Source organism: Ascochyta rabiei, chromosome 22, assembly GCF_004011695.2.
Source record: "Ascochyta rabiei chromosome 22, complete sequence".
Taxonomy (NCBI): Eukaryota; Fungi; Ascomycota; class Dothideomycetes; order Pleosporales; family Didymellaceae; genus Ascochyta; species Ascochyta rabiei.
In genome coordinates, this window is record NC_082426.1 from 943,899 (window position 1) to 959,162 (window position 15,264).

Below are 15,264 nucleotides of genomic sequence, written 5' to 3' on the forward strand. Positions count from 1 at the left end.
CGAGTAGCACGTGTCTTCAGCGACTGGTCTTTCTGCCAACCAGACTTCATACATGGATACTATGTTGGGTGAAAAGCCTTGTAGACCTGCAAAGCCCCTCCAATGCTTTGCACTAGCCCAAAGAAAATCGTCAGACACAATACGATGATTGTGACCCAGAACGTGTACCATTGGACTCCGTTGCGACGGTCATGCCACCATTGGAGGATGGTCGAAGGTCGAGACTGATCGAAAGCCTGTTTTAAAATGACGAGTCGGTCATGCCAGAAAGTGACCTTCTCGAACTCTCGATCATGTGGTTTCAGCGGAGCACACATAGCCAATGCTTTGTCCAAATCTAAGGAGTTGGTCCGCTTCTTAGGCCACTTCTGTGTTTCTTGGTCGTTCAACGGGAAGAGGAGTGAAAGTGTCCGAAGCGTTTCGGCTACGAGTTCGTTGGGCAGTACGGTGCTATCTGGTCTGTCAGTTTACAGATTCATAGGGACCGGGGTACAAATCCACATACCTTACGTGCCGCTTGAGGAATGACACATTGTGGAAAACAGCGAGTGTCCCATCACGATCCACCATTCTCAGATGATCTGCAAGGTTGTCGGTCGGTACAATCTTTATACCCGCAATGCGTTCTAGGTTGCAAACTGTAAACATTGGGTCGAGCCTGAGACCCATATGGTCAAGGACCTGAGGCTCCTGGAAATGTGTTTGCAGAGCCACTTCTAAGCTACCTGTAGTCCATTCCAAACGCGTTTGTTCTGACACCATTCGCACTTGCGCTGCAACGTTGACCATCAGATACAGCCGAGCTGCCAGATCAATAGCGCCGTCTAGCATCTCGTCTTCGTTGGGGCGATGATGTGTGGAAGCTCCCGCTATCAGACACTCCTTGATAGATTCTCGAGACGCGCCATTGTCGAATAGGTGTATCAGGTTGAGAATATCTCGGTGCGTTTTGGCCATGACAATCGTCCAATGCGGCTTGACATTGGCTGTCGTAGTACCTAAAGTAAGGACCCCAGTCCAGAGCATCTTGTTGGTACGTAGATAAGTTGGTTGGCGTCCAGAAGTGCTTTTTGATTGCGTTTTAAGTCTGGAAGTGGATCGGGGACGAATTCAGAGGCGAATCGAGCACCTCCATGGTTGACGAAACGACTGGCAGAAACCCAAGGCTTCTGGAAAGCTCGAAACATTAACAAGAAGCGACTGTGCTATTATTCAGACTGCATTGGATAGCCGATATTGGCATAAATCACGGACGAAGTAGTGGCGGTGCATTTCCAATGTTCGACCCAGCCCTCTTCTTACAGAGCCCAAAGTATGGTAATGAGAACGCAACTAACCAATTAGCCCTAAGCAGAGTGCTCCGCGTTATTGAATCCGTAGAAGCGAAGCGCTCGTCGGGAGCAGATTGTATTTCAGCCACAGTTCTGCAGCTGCTGTTGCCCCATGGATATCACACTGCATGGTAATAAACGCCCAATTATTACACAGTACCGGAACTGTGCCCCCCACACCTTTACACTGCCACTCGAAGGTTTCCGACAGGCGAATCGGACTTGGATGACTCGGACGCTCTCGAAGGTCAAAAGATACCTCTCGCGCTCTATCTTTTGCAAAGAACCAACTCACCACTCATTACTAAGAGTCTTTGTTGGCACTATCTATCGGTCGATACTCGAAGGCCATGACAATTTGCCCTTCTTCTTTTTCGGCTGACGAAGCAGTCTCCACACAACCATTGCCTATGTAAAACCGTTTGGAAAACCGTTTGCAACAGATAACCTGGAAAAAGCTATTGGGAGGCGGACGAAACAGCTCGGAAGTATTTTCACTCTCATCTCAAACCAGAGATTGCGCAACTTCTGAACGGTCTCTTCGGATCTGTGTCGACTCCAGACTCATAATCATAGTCACATACATGGTTGCTATACGACACTCCACAGCGAAACCGACAGTACTCTTCGTTTCCAAGAATTCTAGGCATCGAAACGATGCACACAAGCTGATAAAATAATGCGGTATCCTAAAACAACACCCTGTTTGGCTGACTGGTAAAGCCTCAAAGGATCCTGGTTGGGGCGCACCACTGCGATCACTTGCCCTAGGGAAAGTGGGCGACACGAGTGGCCAAACGCACGAAACCGTCTCCAAGATCTTTTACGACCCGCCAAAACCATTCCGATCCAGGGGCATGACCGATTACGTTGCCCACGGCCCATCTTTACGTACTGCGACAGCAAACCTTGTTCGTGTACATAGGCAGATGTTCTAACTCACTGCCGCGCATGCTTTCTTCGATACAGACGACAAAGCAGAAGTTACCGCCTACGAGTATGATGATGCGTGTGAGATTGACAGCGATGATAAGGATCTGCCTGTATACGGAGACGAGACAATTGGCATTCCTGTGATAGAACTATGCCGGGCACAGGACTCTGATGACTGTCCATTTTCCCCGTATCAACGGAGTTTGAACCATTCTCTCCCTACGCCAGGGATGATGAAGACATCTGCTCTCTGTCCAGCCTCGGCTCGACTATGTTAATGAGCAATGGGGGTGCAACCGTGCATCATGGTTCAGCATACGGAGCTTCATGCCAAACATTCGAAACAGGACTTGAAGTGACACTCCATGACGACAGCGAGGACGAGAGATTTTCTGAATCTACTGTTAGCTTCTCCGAAGACGCAGCTTCGGAGATATCAGCAGAGTCGACGTCATTGGATTTGGCGTCACTCCGACCACTTGGTGTCTTGTCGCGATGTTCGGCAGACAAAGACTGGGCTCTTATAGCCATCGCCAGATACGGCAATGCGAAACTTGCTGCCTTCCTGGCATCAGATCAAGAAGATTTGAGCACCGTACCGCTGGCGCAGACCCATACTGGAGGTGGACTTGTGCACACCCATACCGCTTGGGGCGGGAAGACGACCGGAACCATCCTCAGCACGGTATCCGACTATCGTCCCCCATACGGGACATAATCTCAAGAAGTTTTCTCTGTCCGGCTTGACGGCCGTCTCGCAGATGGTGACTGCGGCTCAGCCGTGACTGACGCAGCTACTGGCGAGCTGTATGGCCACATAGTGGCTGGCTGTCCGGAAACCGGATTTGCATATGTCATGGCTGCACGACATGTGTTTCCGGACTTTCAGAAAGAAGGTCTAGTTGGAATCACTATGACTTTGAAGCTTGACAAAGAAGTATTCAAAGAGCAGACTTCAGACTTTCGGCAAGCACTGGACGCAACGACACAGTCTGTTCTAAATGAACGTACCAGGGATGCATTCCTACAAGGAACAAAGGCATACTCCTCTCCAGCTATCTTAAGATTACAGATAAGCAGGAAAGCTCGAAGTCTCCAGAAGCTATCGGAAGGTACAAGCGTTGATGATTCGCTGGGAAGGTTCGATCGAAAAAGTACGTGAGGAAGAGGTAATGAAGTCCAAGATCGAAGAGTGAACTTACTTTTTACTAAAAATTGACAGAATGAGCAGTTGCGGGACGTGTTTGAAACGTCCGGCTTCGGATGCGGCGACGTCAAGCTGTCCATGAATGTATCAGACTCGCATGCCTCCTTGAGCCATGCTATCTCGAGACACGTCTCTACAAATGACGGCCCGAAAACGCTTCTGATCGTTTGGAATACGAGCCGCGGTTTGGAAGAAGGAGTGGGAAGCCCGAAAAGAAGAAGGTGTGTTGAAACCAACATTGACGGGTGGCAATTGCTGACCAAACCAGCTTACAAAGAGCATTTTAAACTTGCTTCGATATTGTACAAACGATGCGGTTGAAATGCTGTAGAGGCCCCTTTGCTATCTGCTTCGGCTGATGTCTTAACAATTCTCGGCTTCCCCTCTGCCAACTCCACCGCCCCAACAGTAGCGACCGGCAGAAAAGTTTACGAACGCCTATCGTTGGGCGAAAGAGTCCTTCATCCAGACTCACTGAGGCCGATTACATTTACACGGGCGCTGCGCCAGTCGTTCGAAGCGCTGCTCGATGAGGACCTGCCTAGTTTGTCCGCCTCACAGGTCCTGCGGAAGCTGATTGCGGAAGCGCAGATATGGCTCAGGCTGTATCGGCCCTTGGGACTTCAAAGGAGGATCAGATGGACGCTGTTGACCCCCCAACGAGAGCAGCTGCACTCTCTTGGGCCACATAGAGATCTTGAAAGACCGCAGTCCTGTTCTGCCAGTGCCGAATCAGCATCATAGATGGAATATGGAGGAGCTAATATATCATGTTGCACTGCTACCACTTGCTCGGTGCAACATCGAGTTCCAGCTTCTTCGTAGTTCTGCTCATGGGGTTTGCCACGTCGTTATATCAATATCTGAGCGTTGCACAGAACAAAGATATTGCCTAGGCAGCATCATATCCAGCAGGACTTCCTGTACGCCTTGCAGTCTTTTTCAGCGTCAGTATTCAGTAGATACGTGCAATTTCCTGATATTTCGGCAAACTAGCGAGCGCCTGCGTAGATGTTTCTGATTGATCGGGGTGTAGAAGAGCGAACAAACTCGACGCTATAACCTAGCACACAAGCATCATTCAAGCCAAACAACAATATTGCCCCAATCCTGCACGTCCATATGTTGAATCAATACCCTACCAACCCTTTTACCTGTTCGCAGCACTGTTTCCTTCCCTAGGTTCCACTTGACTGACCTCCAGCACAACAGTGATCTACAACCAGTACAGCACAGCCGAAAACTTCACTGCCACTGCAGTTGACCCTTCTCAATACATGAGACAGTTTGGTGATACAACTGTTTTCCTGTGGCAATCCACATCGACAGTCTACGCGTTGCCAATCCTCAGACCTTCAGTACATGCCGTGTCGACTTATCCCTGTGAGAAACCACCCATGAAGCAACAAATGCTGCGAAGACACAATCTGGCCTGCTGGCAGCACTCATTGAAACCGAGAGGCAGATCTTTGGTTCAGTGCCCACATCGTGATGGGTTGCTGAAGGGTGATGCCTGATCATTCGATATACGGTATGCGGTGGAATTGTGGTGTGGTTCAAGCGCTTCCTCGTTCTTTCCGCCACTCCACGATTCGTGCGGCGTCGCAGTTGCAGTCCTAACACAGCGCCACTAAAACCGGCTGAAAGGTAGAATCGTCGTTTTGTGCACGTCTTCAAAGGTAACGTCTGTGGCCCGTCTCCAATCCCTACCAGCACGTCTGTAGCGCCCTTTGCAGCGTAAGCTACAGTTACCGATACAGCGTTGCACCCACCTTAGCAAGGATTTCTACAGTCCTTTGGGAATGAAAAGACAGCATTCTCGCATCATGAAGGCACTGGAACATCGCCCTACCTCAATGCTATGTCTCGAAATTCCATCATCTCAAGACAAAGATGCGTATCAAGTGCAGTGCCTGCAGCAGCATCATCAACAGTAGCAACACCAACGCCACGGCCCCTGTTGAAACGCGTCCAAGATGAAGCTCCAGAGCCCAAAGCCTTGAAGATCTAGAAACTAAACACACATAGACCCCGCCAGCGCTACCCCATGCTCCAGTGTCGCCCGAGCAGATGCACCTGGCACAGCAGTGATCAATCCCCCAACCAACCAACTCACTCGCCACCCACCACTCCACCGCCCCCCACCGCAGCGCCCAAAGAAGAAAACCCACACAACACAGCAGCAAAAGCGCAGGCATCGAATTCACTCAACCTCACCATGACCACCTCAAGGCCGTAGTTCCTCGTTCAGCAGAACAGAACAGAACAGAACAGAACAGAACAGGCCAGATCGCCTTCCCTGATTGGAGCGGTAAGTGCACAGCATCGCCAACGCAGCAGAAGAAAGCGAAAGCGCCGTAAACAAGCAGAGCGAAAACGGAAATAAATTAGCGACATGTGACCTTTTTTCATCTATTTCGTTTCGCTCCGCAATCAACCCCATACCCCACCTGCACCGCACCAGCGACCATTTACCCGCCCCGCGATCCCCCCGCGAGTCGCCCCGTCCAGGCCAGGACAGAGAGGGGGGCGGTTAATTTGGACCCGGGGAGCGCGGGGCGAATGCGCGACGCGGTAATGAAAGAGGGCGGGAGAAGGGGGATGGGGGAGATGAGGACAGAGTGCAGAATGCGGTCGAGCGGGTATATAGATGGGGTGGGTAGCGAGCGGGTTGTTACCTATACACACTCCCTACACGTCTAGTCTACGTAGCATTCCCGCGAGTTGATTGCCTATTTGGCGATTGTTCTGCGCTGCACCGCCTCAGACGGCTTTTTTTTTGATTACTGGGACAGCGAGATACAAGACCACAACAGCAGCGAAGAGAACCGAGAACTCGAAAGATGAAGTGCATAGCGTTTGTGTCGATGGTTGCAGCGACATTGGCAGCCGCCGATACTCCCTCTTCCTCCTCCACCGCCGCGAACCCAGGCAAAGACCGACCCCCAATCGGCGCGCTCTGGAGCAGCACCTGGAGCGCGAGCACGCTCCACCCGTTCGTGCAGTCCTGCCACACGCAGTCGGTGCACCGCGGCAAGCTGCACACCCTGTCGCGCCTGTACCCAGAGCTGGAGGAGTTCGCGCCGCAGCTCAAGGTCTTCTACAACCAGCAGCCCTACCCGGGGTCCTGGGACGGCGCAGACCCGCACGGCAACGAGCGCGAGCTGCTCCAGATGCAGATGCAGCACCTGCCGTGGAAGGTGCGCGAGTGGATCAAGAGGAATGCAACGCAGCGGCACTACAGTGTGCATGATGATGTGGTTTTCTTTGCGCCGGGCGCGATTTATCCGATTTTGCCGCTGTGGGTGGAAGGGGAGCGGGAGGGTTGTGAAGGTACGCTTGACGTTGGGATGGGCTGGATGGGGCGCTAATGTGTGTGTAGGTGTTTTTGATGGGTTGGAGACGTACTCGAATGAGCCCAAGGACGGCAGCGTCATTGGGAAGGTGTCGCACACGGAGGATGCGGAGGAGGCGGAGTTTACGGTTGAGGCGCTGCGTGTTACGCTGCGGGATGGTGCGGAGCGCAGTGAGCTGTGAGTGCTGAGGCGACTCCATTGGGTTCTGGCGTTTGGCGTTTGGCACGTAGCTAGGCTGTCGATGTGCAGTCCCCTTCTTGATGAGCTGCAGTTCCCTACTTTGGATAGCTGCATTCAGACCTCTTTATCGTTTTGCTGCTTCTGCCTGCGTAGCTTCTCCCTCTTCCTCTCCTCGCTCCCTGCATGCCTCACCGCGCTCACCATGTTGAACAGAAAGATACCCACAAAGCACAACCCAACAGCCCCCAGTACAACGACCACACTGACCATGCTCAACACTACAACGCCATACGACCCCTTCATAAAGGCCTTGCTGCCGCTCAGCTCCTCGAGTGCGGTGCCGACCTGCATCGCGCTCAGGACGAGGCTGAGGAAGACAAACAGGATGAGGATCCAGGAGAAGTTGCGCTCGAAGAAGACGACGTAGCGGTTGTAGCCGTACAGATAACCGCGGACAAAGTGCGTGAAGAAGAAGCGTGTGCGGTAGATGGAGTTGATGCGCGAGAGGCGGAGGTCACCGAAGTGGTAGCGCTGGTTGACCTGGTGCAGGGTGTTGATGTCGACGTTGCTGTGGAAGTCGGCGACCAACGCCTTCCACCAGGGCCAGGTGATGGCGGCGGGGAGGAGGGCGTTGTCGTGGGCGAGCTTGAGGTCGAGCGGGGACGTGATGAGCCAGACGTAGCTCAGCAGCCAGCCTGTCGCGCTCTCCCACAATGCCTCGTCGGCGCACACGTACTGCTCCCAGAAGGATGTGCTGACAAGGTACTCGGGCAGAGGTTTGACGAGCAGCTTATTGGAGAAGCGGAGGAGGTGCAGATCCATTTGCTGCGTGCCGAGCACCTCATAGCCGTACATGTTGTACCGGTGCAGAGGGCGTGCGCGCATCGGCCGCCCGGCCATCCAGAGGTGCGCGTGGATGGTGTTGAGGCGCGAGAGGTCGAGATCCTCTCTCAAAAAGGCTTTGACGTCGTCGTTTGCAAGGAAAGCCTCATTGCCGCGGCCGGCGATGGTGGGCAGCGAGTCGAGCGGCGACAGGGGTGATGTGTCGAAGACGACTGGCTGATGATTGGTGGTGGCCGCATGCTGCGATGAGGTCGGCGACGACGTGAGCGCCTGTGGCAGCGGTCGTGAAGCAAAGGGCGGTTGGAGCGAGGGGGTCGTCGAACGCACAGCGCTGTGCTGGGCCGTCTTGTCAACCATACCGTCCTGGTCGCTGAGCGACAGTGCTTGTCATGTGGGAGCAGGCGGCGCGAGTCGACCTATCTAGGCAACGCTGGTGAGCCCAAGGCTGAGGCTGAGACCGAGGCTGAGACCGAGGCTGAGGCTGCAGCTGGTGACAGCTTCGAGCTGACATGCAGGCAGCGGGCGCTACATTTGTGGAACGGAATGTGGGGCCAAACGGCTGCTAACATCACACACACAGCTCGAGCGTCGAGCAGCCAATCATTCATTGATAGGTATCAACCCCGAACGCCTCCTCTCATGCAGTTTTGGATATCATCTCGCCCCTCTTCAGCCGCTACTTGCAGTAGTTGGCTGGAAAGCTGCCCCTTTGCCCGTTGACCTCGCCCTCCCACCAGTCCTGCGAGCTGTCCGTCTTCTTGATCACGCGGATGCGGTTGCCCTCCCGGAAGGACAGGTCGCCTGCCGTGTGGCTGTCGAAGTCGTACATGGCTGTGACGTACTGTGCCTGGAACGAAGCAATCTTCTTCGGCGGTGGCGGTGGCGGTGGCTTCTTCTTGCCGATGGCAGGGTTGGGCGACAGGCTGCCCGGGGTGTAGGCTGGTGTGGAGGTGGTCGATGCGCGCGACGGTATCTTCCCAAAGTAGTCGCGCTCGCCATTGCCGTTGCCGTTGCCGTAGCTGTTGCCGTTTGGCGCACCGGGCGTGGTGCCGTTCGAGTACGACGAGGGATACGAGGTGGAGGAGGCGCGTCGCCCAAAGTGGTCGCCGTTGGAGGGTGTGAGCATGGGCGAGCTCGAGATCTTGGGCTTGGAGGCGCCGAGCGAGCTGATGGACGGCTTGGTGGCCAGGTTGTACGCAGGCGGCGGCGGTCCGTCTTCGTCGGGCGAGGTCAGCGTCGTCGAGGGTCGTGACGCCAAGCGGCCGGCGGTGACGGTCGGCACACTCTCGTGGCTGCTGGCTCGTCGGCCGGGCATTACCTTGTTACGGAGACCCAGGCCGGTCAGTGTGTCGCCCTTGTCAGGCAGTCTCATGGGCTGATGGACCGCCTTGCCTGTTCGCAGGAGCGCAAAGTCTGTCTCCATCTCCTTGCGCAGCGGCGAAAAGGCATGCTCCCACATGGGCACGACCTCCTCGGGCTCTGGCGGGGGGTCGGGGTAGCCCTGGTCGTGGGAGTACTGGTGCAGGACTGTGTAGAGGTTGCCAATCAGGTTGTTCTGCAGCACAATCTGGTTGGCGAGGAGGTGGGGCAGGATGGAGAAGGTGGCTTCGTTGAGGCGCGGCAGCGAGTTGCGGAGGGTCTCGTCGGCGCTCCAGTAGCCCTGCTGCGAGCGCTCGAGGTCGGCTTCGTGCTTGGCGAGGGCGACGTTCTCGCGGTCTGATCGTGTCGTCTTCTTCTGCAGCGCGTCGCAGCGGCTCTTGTAGCGCTCGTAGTCGACCTGGCACGCCGAGTCAGCTGGTGGGGGGGCTTGAAGCCAGAGCAGGCGGCTACCTTTGCGTCTTCGCGCTTCTTCATCGTCTTCTTCATGGGCTGCAGCGCGTCTTTGGCGAGCTTGGCGGGGATGATGAGCTTCCGGTCAATGTCCTTGACCTCGTCCATCATGTCCGTCTTGAGCTCGGCAAAGGCGTCCTGCAGGCCGGCGACCCGCTCCAGCGTGGCCTGGGGGGTGTCGGCGGCGACATGTGAGCTGAGGCCGGCCTTTTCTGCGCCCAATGGCTTGAAGATGGTGTAGAGGTGCTCGACGGTGGCCAGCTGGTGGTTCAGGATGTTGGTCCAGGCGTCGCGCCACTGCTTGGACGACTCCTCGAGCTGGGCACGTCAGTTGCTGAGGCCGTGGTGGAGGGCGTGACGGGACATGCACGAGGGGGGCACGAGGGGGGCACGAGGGGGGACGACGGGGGGACGACGGGGGCGCGACGGGGAATGCATGTCTGGACTCTGGACTCTGGACTCTGGACTCTGGACTCTGGACTCTGGACGCTGGGGCTCTTCGCGGCCCCACATGTTCTCCCAGACGTGTCATCTGCCAGCTCGCAGGGCTGGACGGCAGGTTGAAGCAGCTACACAGGGAGGAAAGAACACCCACCCACCTTGGTCAGCATGGTCTCGGCATCTTTGAAGTCGGCGAGCATGGCTTCAATGTCCGCTTCATTGGGCGTCCTGGGCAGGAAGCGGCCGGTGAGGCGTTGCATGCGCTGCATGGTGCAGGCGGGCAGCAATTGCGTGCAGCAATTGCGTGCGGTGCGTGCAGTGCGTGCGGTGCGTGCAGTGCGTGCGGTGCTTGCAGTGCATGCAGTGCGTACAGTGCGTGCAGTGCGTACAGTGCGTGCAGTGCAGTGGCAGGTGCACGGGTGGGGGGGGAGTGCAGAGTGCAAGTCGCGGTGTTGAGTGTCGTGCCTGCGCCCGTTGTGGCTGTGGCAGCTAGCGCGGAGCGGGAGGGGTGGTGAAGGCTGGCCAAGAGGTGGGAGGTGGGAGGTGGGAGGTGGTGCCAGGTGCTGGAGGTGCTGGAGGGGGCTGCACGGCGACGCGGGCAGGCGACGCGGGGCAGGCTTTGCTCGATGATGTTTCGTCAGCTCGTCCGCTCGTCAGCGCAGGACGCAGGACAGGACAGGACAGGACAGGACTGGACAGGACAGGACAGGACAGGACAGGACTGGACAGGACAGGACAGGACAGGACAGGACAGGACAGGACAGGACAGGACAGGACTGGACAGGACAGGACAGGACTGGACAGGACAGAACTGGTCAGGACACGACAGGACACGACACGACACGACACGACACGACACGACACGACTGGACCGGACAGGACTCGAGGCGTTGTGGGTAGGACGGCACACGCCCCGTCAGGCATCCCAACGCCGACGCGCGCCATGGCCAGCAGCGAGGGAACGGGAACTTGTTGCCATGAAGATTCAACCAAAGCCTAAAGGGCGCGCCATCTGGCTGGTGGGCCTGGAGGACCGCCGGGTGCTGAGCGGCCGGTCCTGGTTCTGCGTGCGCCGTCTGCCTGCTGGCTGGCTGGCTGGGCGTCTGGCCGGTGTAGCGCCACGTCACGTGATTTGGAACGCGGTCGCGACTGCCTCTGCCCTTGCCCCACCAACGCGTCGCCCTCACCACCGAGCCAAGACAAGATAAGACAAGACGAGACGGCGACGACTACTACAACGACGACGACGACGACGACGACGACTACGACTTGGACGACCTCCGTTCCCTCCTCACGGCCGCCCATGTCTCGCCGTGCTCTCTCCAACCGCCTCCCACAAAATCCACAGCCATGACAGCGCCCCTCCGCCGCAGCACACCGCACTCGCAACCTCACGCCCACGCCCACGCCCACGCCCACCCCCACCCCCACTCGCAGCTCCCCGCCTCGGCCTCCCAGTCTGCCCCCGTCGCCGAGTTCCGCTGCCTGTACACGCCCGACGTGCGCAAGAAGCAGAAGAAGTGGCACGATGGCTACCTCAAGTTCCACGCCTTCAACAACCGCGTCATGGTCTACGATCACGCCCGCAACTTCCTCGGCGACACGTACTTCAAGGACAGCGACGCCCTGCACGAGGGCCACGAGCTTACCCTCGACAAGGGCGTCATGGTCGAGGTCGCCGAGCCCGTCGGCCTCACCCACACCGACCTGACGCCGCTGTTCGAGAAGAAGCCCAGGGACCCCCCGCCGCCGCCGCCGCCGCCGCCGCCGAGTGCTCCTCCGCCACGCTTCCACCCGCCCTCGCTGGTCGCCCGTCCGCCCGCTGCGCCTTCCCACGCTGCGCCTGCCCACGCTCCACGCATCAACACACAGCCCCGCCACAAGTCGCTCAGCACGCTGCTTGGGACGCCAAAGGGGCCAATCGGAAAGTCAGTGCCCATCCAGTCGCCATACGACGCGCGCCAAGAGAAGGAAAAGGAGAATGACGTCGCCGTGGACAGAGCAGCGAAGAGGCTGAAGATCACGCACCGCCCCACAACCTCTGCCACCCTGCGATTGTCGAGCCCAGTGCAGGAAGAGAGTGCGACGCCTAACAAGAGCCTCCCACCCTGGACCAACACATGGGATGCAAACACGCCTCGCCAGCCTGCACGACCGACACCACGAGCGTCTGCAACCACGCTGGAGGAGCTGGATGATATCGTGCACATCTCCCCGGGCATAACCATGCCCAGCACCCCGCCTGCAGTCGTGCCAGCACCAACCAAGGCCGCCGTCACACCCACCCCGTCCGTCAGACCTGCGACCGTCGAGAAGCCAGCACTGCAAACACCCAGAATACCTAGAGGCAAGGTGCCTGTACCGAGTGTCAAAGCGCTGGAAACACCCAGAGTCCACGCACCGCCTTCCTCTCCGCCCGTCAGTGCCTCCAACCGACTGACCAACGTCGACTTTGCCATGCAACCCACACCAGCCAAAGAGTCACAGACAAGGCCAGCCAAACAACCATCACCGCCACCGCCCGCGCCACCTCCTCAGTCTTCTCCTCGACAGCTCAAAGCAAAGTCCTTGCGACTGTCTGCTGGCGTGAAGCGAGGCACCCTGATGATGTGTCAACCTCCGCCTCTACGCCCCAAAGCAGCGAGCACACATCGGACTGCATCCCCAAGATCGAGTTCAGTCAAAGCACCCGGCCTATCTAGACGAGCACCTTCGCCAATACCTGAACACACACTTTTTGAGCCACCCGCATCCAAGGTCAAGCAAAATGCCACTCCCATTACCACGGACACAGGAGAACGAGCAAGGACCAAACAGACATTACCTGACGATGCTTTGGACGCATGCGACGACGATCAGGAAGTCTTCCATGGCCTCATGGATCAGCAGCTCATGATATCCCCTGTGTCGCCCGGCACACCACCCGATCCGATAGTAGTACCTGACAGGCCTGGAAGAACAGAGCTTGGTTCGAAAGAGAGAGCAGCAGCGCGCAATGCCCACGGATCACCTTCGCCAGGAGCCACAGAGCCTGTACGGACAACTGCTGCTGCTCAAGTCAAGAGGAAGCCGATCCAAAAGCCACAACCAGCTCGCAAACCCTCCCCGCCAGCCCTGTCGATTGCAGAAGCCCCATCGATGCAAAACAGAGCAGCTTCTCCAGCTCTCAGTGCCGTGTCAGACTCACGGTCACGCACTGCGTCGATGTCGCCTCGAAAGCTCGCTTCTCTTTCAACTGGCGGTTTCCGCAAGAAGCCTAAGCGTACAGCACCACAACCCACGCCTGTGCCAGACAAACCTCCTCCAGTACCGCGCAACGAGACCATGCCACTTCCACCGCATCCCCTACGTGCCAACAAGAAAGGTCCTGTAATGACAACCACCGAGCTTGCTGCAATGCTACAGAAGCCAAAGAAGAGGCCCAAAGTGACGCTTGAACCCATTGAAGACGACGGGACAACCGTAGGCAAGAGTCCAGATCGAAAGTTCAGAAGAGTTCGCAGCGAAAGCGATGCGCCGATCCCCAGCACGAGCGACGACTGGGAGAAGAGAAACCTGCCAAAGCCCGCCGACGCTCCCGCCGATGCAGTATCTGCTGATGCGGTTGAAACGCCAGAGAGACCAGCTGTGGTCACCAGGAAGAAGTCCGGCTTGGCAGCACTTGTCAAGAAGACCGACCCTCGGCGCAAGTTGGTACGCACGCAGAGCCTGAACGTCGACACTAGCACGCCGCCCGCTCAAGACACAGAGTCGCCGCTGCCGAGTCCAGTCGTCGACAAAGACGTTGGACCTTGGAGCACAGAGGCGGCAGATTTATTCGACTGGAGGCCCCCGCGGAGCGTGGAGGTGGAGGTGGAGGTGTGAACGTACGCTCACCAATTGCAGTGCTGTGGTTTTCTAATCCCTCTGAGTAACCCTTGCGATTGTCTCATCACACAATCTAATTGTGTGCCTGCAGCCTTGTCTAACAGTAGTCCTATAATTACACTATCTTCTTATGCATATCTTATAAAGCGTTACATATTTACATGCTTATAAAGTATTAGTTAAAGATATAGAGTTACTGCTGCTAAGTCTAGTTATTAACAAAGATGTTAGACCTTTAAACACAGAGGTAGCTAATTTATTTAACTAGAGGCCCCTGTAGAGCGTGGAGGTGGAGGTAGAGGTAGAGGTAGAGGTGGAGGTGTGAACGTACGCTTACTAGTTGCAGTGCTGTAGTTTTCTAATCCCTCTAACTAACCCTTGCGATTTTCTTATTATATAATCTAATAGTGTAACTATAGCCTTGTCTAATAGTAGTCCTATAATTACACTATCTTCTTATATATATCTTATAAAGCGTTATATATTTACATACTTATAAAGTATTAGTTTAAGATATAGAGTTGCTGCTGCTAAGTCTAGTTATTAAGAAAGATAATAGACCTTAGAGCACAGAGGCGGCAGATTTATTTAACTAGAGGCCCCTGTAGAGCGTAGAGGTGGAGGTAGAGGTAGAGGTAGAAGTAGAGGTAGAGGTAGAGGTAGAGGTAGAGGTAGAGGTGGAGGTGTGAACGTACGCTTACTAGTTGCAGTGCTGTAGTTCTCTAATCCCTCTAACTAACCCTTGCGATTTTCTTATTATATAATCTAATAGTGTGCCTATAGCCTTGTCTAATAGTAGTTCTATAATTACACTATCTTCTTATATATATCTTATAAAGTGTTACGTATTTACATGCTTATAAAGTATTAGTTTAAGATATAGAATTGCTGCTGCTAAGTCTAGTTATTAATAAAGATGTTAGACCTTTAAACACAGAGGTAGCTAATTTATTTAACTAGAGGCCCCTGTAGAGCGTGGAGGTGGAGGTAGAGGTAGAGGTAGAGGTAGAGGTAGAGGTGGAGGTGGAGGTGGAGGTGGAGGTGTGAACGTACGCTTACTAATTACAGTACTGTAGTTTTCTAATCCCTCTGAGTAACCCTTGCAATTGTCTCATTACACAATCTAATAACGTACTCCATGGGTAAGTGTTGAGTTTCACACTTTAGACAAAGTCCGTAAGTGATTGTTTGATTAGGTCTTAGGGATAAGTACGTGTAGGGGTTCTTAAAGGGGTAGTTGTCTAGTTAAAGACTGTAGCAACTAGGGTTGCAAGGA

At 55.5% G+C, this 15,264-nt stretch overlaps 5 protein-coding genes across 5 annotated transcripts, besides 20 other annotated features; 2 read left to right on the plus strand and 3 right to left on the minus strand.

Moving 5' to 3' along the window:
• Window positions 1-59: 59 nt before the first annotated feature.
• Window positions 60-1,026, minus strand: EKO05_0011540 (uncharacterized protein; the record flags this gene model as incomplete). The annotated part of the gene is made up of 2 exons (XM_038944367.1): window positions 60-450; window positions 506-1,026. 2 exons carry the CDS (start codon window positions 1,024-1,026, stop codon window positions 60-62), a joined length of 912 nt encoding a protein of 303 aa, XP_038792726.1.
• A 4,696-nt stretch (window positions 1,027-5,722) lies between these two features.
• Window positions 5,723-5,755: a tandem repeat.
• Window positions 5,756-6,314: 559 nt separating this feature from the next.
• On the plus strand, window positions 6,315-7,008 carry EKO05_0011541 (uncharacterized protein; the record flags this gene model as incomplete). The annotated part of the gene is made up of 2 exons (XM_038944494.1): window positions 6,315-6,804; window positions 6,854-7,008. The coding sequence occupies 2 exons, from the start codon at window positions 6,315-6,317 to the stop codon at window positions 7,006-7,008; spliced, it is 645 nt and encodes a 214-aa protein (XP_038792728.1).
• A 113-nt stretch (window positions 7,009-7,121) lies between these two features.
• Window positions 7,122-8,207, minus strand: EKO05_0011542 (uncharacterized protein; the record flags this gene model as incomplete). Its single annotated transcript, XM_038947592.1, has 1 exon — window positions 7,122-8,207. One exon carries the CDS (start codon window positions 8,205-8,207, stop codon window positions 7,122-7,124), a length of 1,086 nt encoding a protein of 361 aa, XP_038792729.1.
• Window positions 7,366-7,400: a tandem repeat.
• A 77-nt stretch (window positions 8,208-8,284) lies between the features above and the next one.
• Window positions 8,285-8,340: a tandem repeat.
• Window positions 8,341-8,526: 186 nt separating this feature from the next.
• EKO05_0011543 (uncharacterized protein) lies at window positions 8,527-10,390 on the minus strand (the record flags this gene model as incomplete). Its single annotated transcript, XM_038944428.1, has 3 exons — window positions 8,527-9,627; window positions 9,681-9,998; window positions 10,280-10,390. 3 exons carry the CDS (start codon window positions 10,388-10,390, stop codon window positions 8,527-8,529), a joined length of 1,530 nt encoding a protein of 509 aa, XP_038792730.1.
• Window positions 8,845-8,880: a tandem repeat.
• Window positions 10,120-10,173: a tandem repeat.
• Window positions 10,391-10,422: 32 nt separating the features above from the next.
• Window positions 10,423-10,524: a tandem repeat.
• Window positions 10,525-10,647: 123 nt separating this feature from the next.
• Window positions 10,648-10,703: a tandem repeat.
• An 84-nt stretch (window positions 10,704-10,787) lies between these two features.
• Window positions 10,788-11,003: a tandem repeat.
• Window positions 11,004-11,197: 194 nt separating this feature from the next.
• Window positions 11,198-11,232: a tandem repeat.
• A 102-nt stretch (window positions 11,233-11,334) lies between these two features.
• Window positions 11,335-11,390: a tandem repeat.
• Window positions 11,391-11,471: 81 nt separating this feature from the next.
• EKO05_0011544 (uncharacterized protein) lies at window positions 11,472-13,985 on the plus strand (the record flags this gene model as incomplete). Its single annotated transcript, XM_038944473.2, has 1 exon — window positions 11,472-13,985. The coding sequence occupies one exon, from the start codon at window positions 11,472-11,474 to the stop codon at window positions 13,983-13,985; it is 2,514 nt and encodes an 837-aa protein (XP_038792731.2).
• Window positions 11,514-11,552: a tandem repeat.
• Window positions 11,865-11,891: a tandem repeat.
• A 286-nt stretch (window positions 13,986-14,271) lies between the features above and the next one.
• Window positions 14,272-14,310: a tandem repeat.
• Window positions 14,311-14,592: 282 nt separating this feature from the next.
• Window positions 14,593-14,673: a tandem repeat.
• A 290-nt stretch (window positions 14,674-14,963) lies between these two features.
• Window positions 14,964-15,032: a tandem repeat.
• Window positions 15,033-15,109: 77 nt separating this feature from the next.
• Window positions 15,110-15,264: part of a mobile genetic element that runs on past the window's edge.
• Window positions 15,134-15,137: a direct repeat.
• Window positions 15,138-15,264: part of a mobile genetic element that runs on past the window's edge.
• Window positions 15,138-15,264: part of a long terminal repeat that runs on past the window's edge.
• Window positions 15,149-15,264: part of a mobile genetic element that runs on past the window's edge.